Source organism: Ambystoma mexicanum, chromosome 1p (genome assembly GCF_040938575.1).
Source record: "Ambystoma mexicanum isolate Mex_15411 chromosome 1p, UKY_AmexF1_1, whole genome shotgun sequence".
NCBI lineage: Eukaryota > Metazoa > Chordata > Amphibia > Caudata > Ambystomatidae > Ambystoma > Ambystoma mexicanum.
Window position 1 is genome coordinate 1,034,311,164 of NC_090921.1, and position 4,859 is coordinate 1,034,316,022.

General features: G+C 42.2%; 1 protein-coding gene across 1 annotated transcript; it reads left to right on the forward strand.

Moving 5' to 3' along the window:
• Positions 1-1,201: 1,201 nt before the first annotated feature.
• Positions 1,202-4,619, forward strand: LOC138447710 (zinc finger MYM-type protein 1-like). The gene is made up of 2 exons (XM_069604009.1): positions 1,202-1,436; positions 2,278-4,619. Exon 2 carries the CDS (start codon positions 2,296-2,298, stop codon positions 4,414-4,416), a length of 2,121 nt encoding a protein of 706 aa, XP_069460110.1. The 5' UTR covers positions 1,202-1,436; positions 2,278-2,295; the 3' UTR covers positions 4,417-4,619.
• Positions 4,620-4,859: the final 240 nt, after the last annotated feature.

The following is a 4,859-nucleotide window of genomic DNA, read 5'->3' on the forward strand; positions in this document are numbered from 1 at the left end:
TGGGGTATTCTGGTCGCAGCACCAGTCATTATCCGTGTGATGTCATCTGTGTGTTCATTCCATAATCACTAAAGATGTTATGTTTAAAAACGAAAGACCCCCGAAAAACGGTCTTACTAGAAGCTTGCTGGTGTCTTGTGCTCATTAGCTTGGCGCACGGCAGCCTGACTGTTGCAAGGCTTCCTCGTGCAGCCATTAGCTGCGCAGCGCATGGCAGTGAACTTGCACAGCCATTTCATTAAAAACAGCCCGCGGGTGTATGTTTAATAGATTTAGCCTGTTCGGAAACCATCTGAAGGGTTTATATCTCATGATGGCACGGCACACTATTAATCATTAAAGTTCTCAAGCCTTTTAAAATCCCAACAAGTCCTCAGGCGGAAGCCCGGGTGGGAGCCGCAGTGAGGAGCTGCGGTAGCATCAAAAGCAGGGACGGCGTCAGGGCATTTCAAACCTTTCAAATGAAAGGGGCCTTGAGCCTCAGAGGGGCCCTGAGCAACTGCCCCCATGTTGGCAGTCTGCAGTCTTCACAAATAGCAACATATTCTTTTCATTCCTGGGTTTAAATGTGCATGTGTAATTAACTGTCAGCCTGTGCTTCTTCTTCTTGCTGTTTACCCACCTTCCCCTTTGACCTCGGCTCACTGCCTTGTGTTGTGCTTGCTTGATCTGTCTACCTTCATCCCTTCATTCCTTGTTGTGGCCAGGCACAGCTGTAGCACAGCTACACTTGCCAGGCACAGTGCCACTTGCCAGACACAGCTGTAGCAGAATTAACTACCCGTTGTTCTAGAAGCAGAAACATGGTGCAAGTTCCTGGACATCATGATCTAATAGCAGTGCCTGGCAGAAGCTTGCACCGTATGCACAAGGCCAAAATATTGGCTTTGTCAATGCTTGTGTTGAACAGGATCTCAGTGGCTTTGCCAATGCTGTTTTTAACAGGACTTCAGCGAAGGACACGCAGAGTGCTTATAAATCGGGTGCCTGAAGGGCTGCAGCAAATTAATTTTGTAATGTGAGCTCCGCAAAGCACACTTTTAAAGCCCCAGAACGAAAACATTACAAAAATGTATATATTGCAGCGTTATACAACTGATGACTGGCACATGGTGGTAGTTGCTGGTACTTTCTTTACACATTGTACTAATGATTATTCTGGTGCAGTTTCAATGTTACAAGCAGTTAACTCTCTCTCCTTCATGTGTGAAAACCATTTTAATACTGCTCTAAGCCTATGTTGCCCTTTCTCAGATCAGTCTCTCGCTTTCTCTTTACAGACCATCAGCAACACCTTACATGAACAAATCCAACCAGTCCAGGGCAATTGTGCAACTAAAAACATCAGACTTCAACCTCCACAGTGCACCTTCCGGGATTTGGATTTCCCATAGCCTGCGAAGGAGTTCATTGCAGTGACCATTCTCCAGAACGAGGTGAGCTAGCATGAGTCTTTTGTAGGGTTTGGTGCTCAGGGCACTCTAACTCTGTTTGTGTTCATCTGTAGTAAAGAAGGCACACAGCTATCTTGGTTAAAAAAAATGTGAAAAGAAGCCCATGTTTGTGGGGATCAATGAGGTGGGGGAAAATCTGATGAACAGTACAGACTACAGAATGGCATCTATGACTAGCTGAGAGGGTGGCATGTGAAAATCGAAAGTCATACATATAATGCAAAAAGGCCTGCTTATGGTTCAACGGAAGCAAACCTGTCCATTTGGAAACTGTTTTTCGAAGGATAGGATTGGGTGGTGGTTCCCACTTACCTCATGATGTCCTGGTATCATCCAGTTGAATGGTATACAGTAATTTGTTTTACTGCTGTAAAATCCCACAGTCTTTCAAACATCAGAATACCTTCTTTCTAATCTTCACCGTTGCTCCCACAGTGCTTGGGAGGGGTTGGGGTTGTGTCATGCAGTCAGAAAAATCTCCCTACATTCTAAACAATGTTTTTTTTAGAACAGTATTAACAGAACAAACTTGCCTCATTTCTTCCATAAGTACTCATTTGCCAAACAAGCTGCAATATGTACTGTGTGGCTGGTGTCACATTTGCTAATGGGCATGTGTGTTAACGCATGCATAGATAACATCAGCAATTATACTCAACTGTACTGGTCGATGATAAGTACAGCAGAGTTGTGTATAATTGCAGACGCTATCTGTGTCTAGTACCGACTAATTATACTTATGTGTTATTGAAGAGCATACCTAACAATGACTACATGATCCCATCTACATATACATGTACATAATCATTTTGCTTATTAACAGGTGTCACTGTTGCTGAAAATGAATTCAGTGGACCAATTACTCTCAAAACCATTTTCCGGACTCGCACACAGTGAAAAACTGGAGGTGAAAAGACTAGGGCCTGATCGGCCAGATGTAAAAATTGAACAGTCCGCAAAAGATAGGGGAAAGGCTTACACACGCACATTTTCCATGGTGTGGTATGAAAAGAAGACATGGCTCACTGGTAGCATTGCTAAGCGGTCTTTGTTCTGCTTCCCTTGCCTGCTGTTTGGAGGTGAAACGGCCTGGACAAAAACCGGAGTCACTGACTTAAAGCATTTGTCAGAAAAAACCAAGAGACATGAATCGTGCAAATCTCATATTGAGAATATATTACAGCTGCGCATGTTGGGAAGTGTGAACATTGCAACACAGTTGGATGATGCCTATCGCCGGAGCGTGATGAGGCATAATGAGGATGTGGATAAAAACCGATACATCTTGTCAAAGTTAATAGACTGTGTGCGTTTTTGTGGTGCGTTTGAATTGGCTTTACGTGGCCATGATGAAACTGAAGACTCTTTAAATCCTGGTGTGTTTAGAGGCCTGGTGGATTTTGTATCCAGCATAGACAGTGCAATGGAACTACACTTAAAAAATGCAACAGTATTCAAGGGCACTTCAAAAACAATTCAGAATGAACTGCTGGACTGCATGCTCACGGTCACCAGAGAGATCATTGTAGAGCAGTTAAAATGCACTGATTATGTGGCTATTCAGGCAGACGATACAACTGATATTTCCACTAAGACTCAGTCTGTGCTAGTCTATCGCTACATTGATGAACGATACAGAATTGTTGAAAGGTTTTATGGATTCTCTGATCTGAAAGACTCTAGTGCGCAGACCATTGCTACTGCCATAATGGAAAAATTGGACAAAGTATTCCCTGAAGATTGCCACAAAAAAAAAGTAATTGCGCAAACATATGATGGTGCGAGTGTAATGAGGGGGGTGTCTGGTGGAGTCCAAAAGAAAGTAGCTGAAGTGTATCCAAATGCACATTATGTACATTGCTATGCACACCAGCTTAACCTCATCATTGAACAGGCTGTTTCAAATATCTCACAAGCTCGAGTTTTCTTTTTGGATATCTCTGGCTTCTGTACATTTTTTTCTCGTTCTCCAAAAAGAACCGCAGTTCTAGATGAGGTTTCAGATTCCAGACTTCCAAAACCATCTCGCACTCGCTGGAGCTACCATATTCGGGTAGTGGAAGCCATATATCGGCACAGGGAAGCACTCCGTACATGCTTTGAGAAAATTATTGAAAGACGGACTGATTTTGAGGGGGTTACTGTGCATGAGGCCCAGGGATTCATTCGAACTCTGAAAGAGAAGGAGTTCCTTTTCTTCCTTTTTTTGTTCAATGACATAATGCCCCATGTCGACATTTTATATAACCAGCTTCAGAAGCGAGACATTGACTCTGTGTATGTGCAGAAAGCTACTGAAACTTTTATCAAGTGCATTGGCAGAGTACGTGAAAGCACTGACAATCTGGAAGCTAAATTTCCATCAGAGGCAACTTTTTCAGGTCGCAATGCAAATATGAACACTTTGAATCGTTTGGCTAAAGAAGTATGTGATATTATAGTTACACAAGCCCAAGAACGCTTTGCATTTACTAACCACTTGGAGGGGGCCAAATTGTTGCAGAGTGACCTATTTCAAACACATGGACAGTCTTTTCCCAATGAAGCACTGAATGCAACTGTCCAAGCGTACCCCATGTTAAACAAGGAAAGACTGCGCACTGAGCTTTCAATTGTTTATGAGAGACCAGAATTCTGTAGTTCAAGTGGGGCAATTTCTTTATTAAAATTGTTCGTTGAAAACAATCTCGAAGAAGCATTTAGTGAGACAATGCAGTTATTAAAAATTCTGATTACTACACCCATGACAACAGCTGAGTCTGAGCGCTGTTTCTCCACCCTGAAGCGAATTAAAACATTCTTGAGAAACACAATGACTGAGGATCGTCTGAATGCTTTGGCCATGCTGTCCATGGAAAAACAACTAATTCAAGAGATCCCTGACTTCAATACACGGACTATTGATAAATTTGCCTCTCTGAAAAATAGACGTGCACAATTTGTGTACAAACTTTCAAAATGATTGACCAGTGAATGTTCTGTTACAAACGAGCTATTTGCAGTTATTTTGTGGGTTACCTTGAATTCTTTGTTTCAATGGCCTTATATATGTTAGGATTTTGTTTAAGGTTGCAGTGATCTATTTGACAGAACAGTGAGAAATGTGAAGTATGTTTTGATGTTATGGTTGTTGGTTGATAATAAAGCACTCAACATAGTAAACTATTTCTGTTGCATTTTTCTCCATGCAATATGTATGTGCCATTTCTGAGACCTGTGCATTCCACGTGTTGCAACTTTGAGCAACTGACGCAATGGCAACTCAGCGAGGCAGACAGCCATTAGAGGTAGGACAAATATGTCGCATTAATTAAGTGGTTAAAAACTAAAGTCATATTTTAGCTTAGTTTCCCCCTTTCAGAAAATGCCTCAAATCCCACCTTAGTAAGAGGATGAACGCATGTG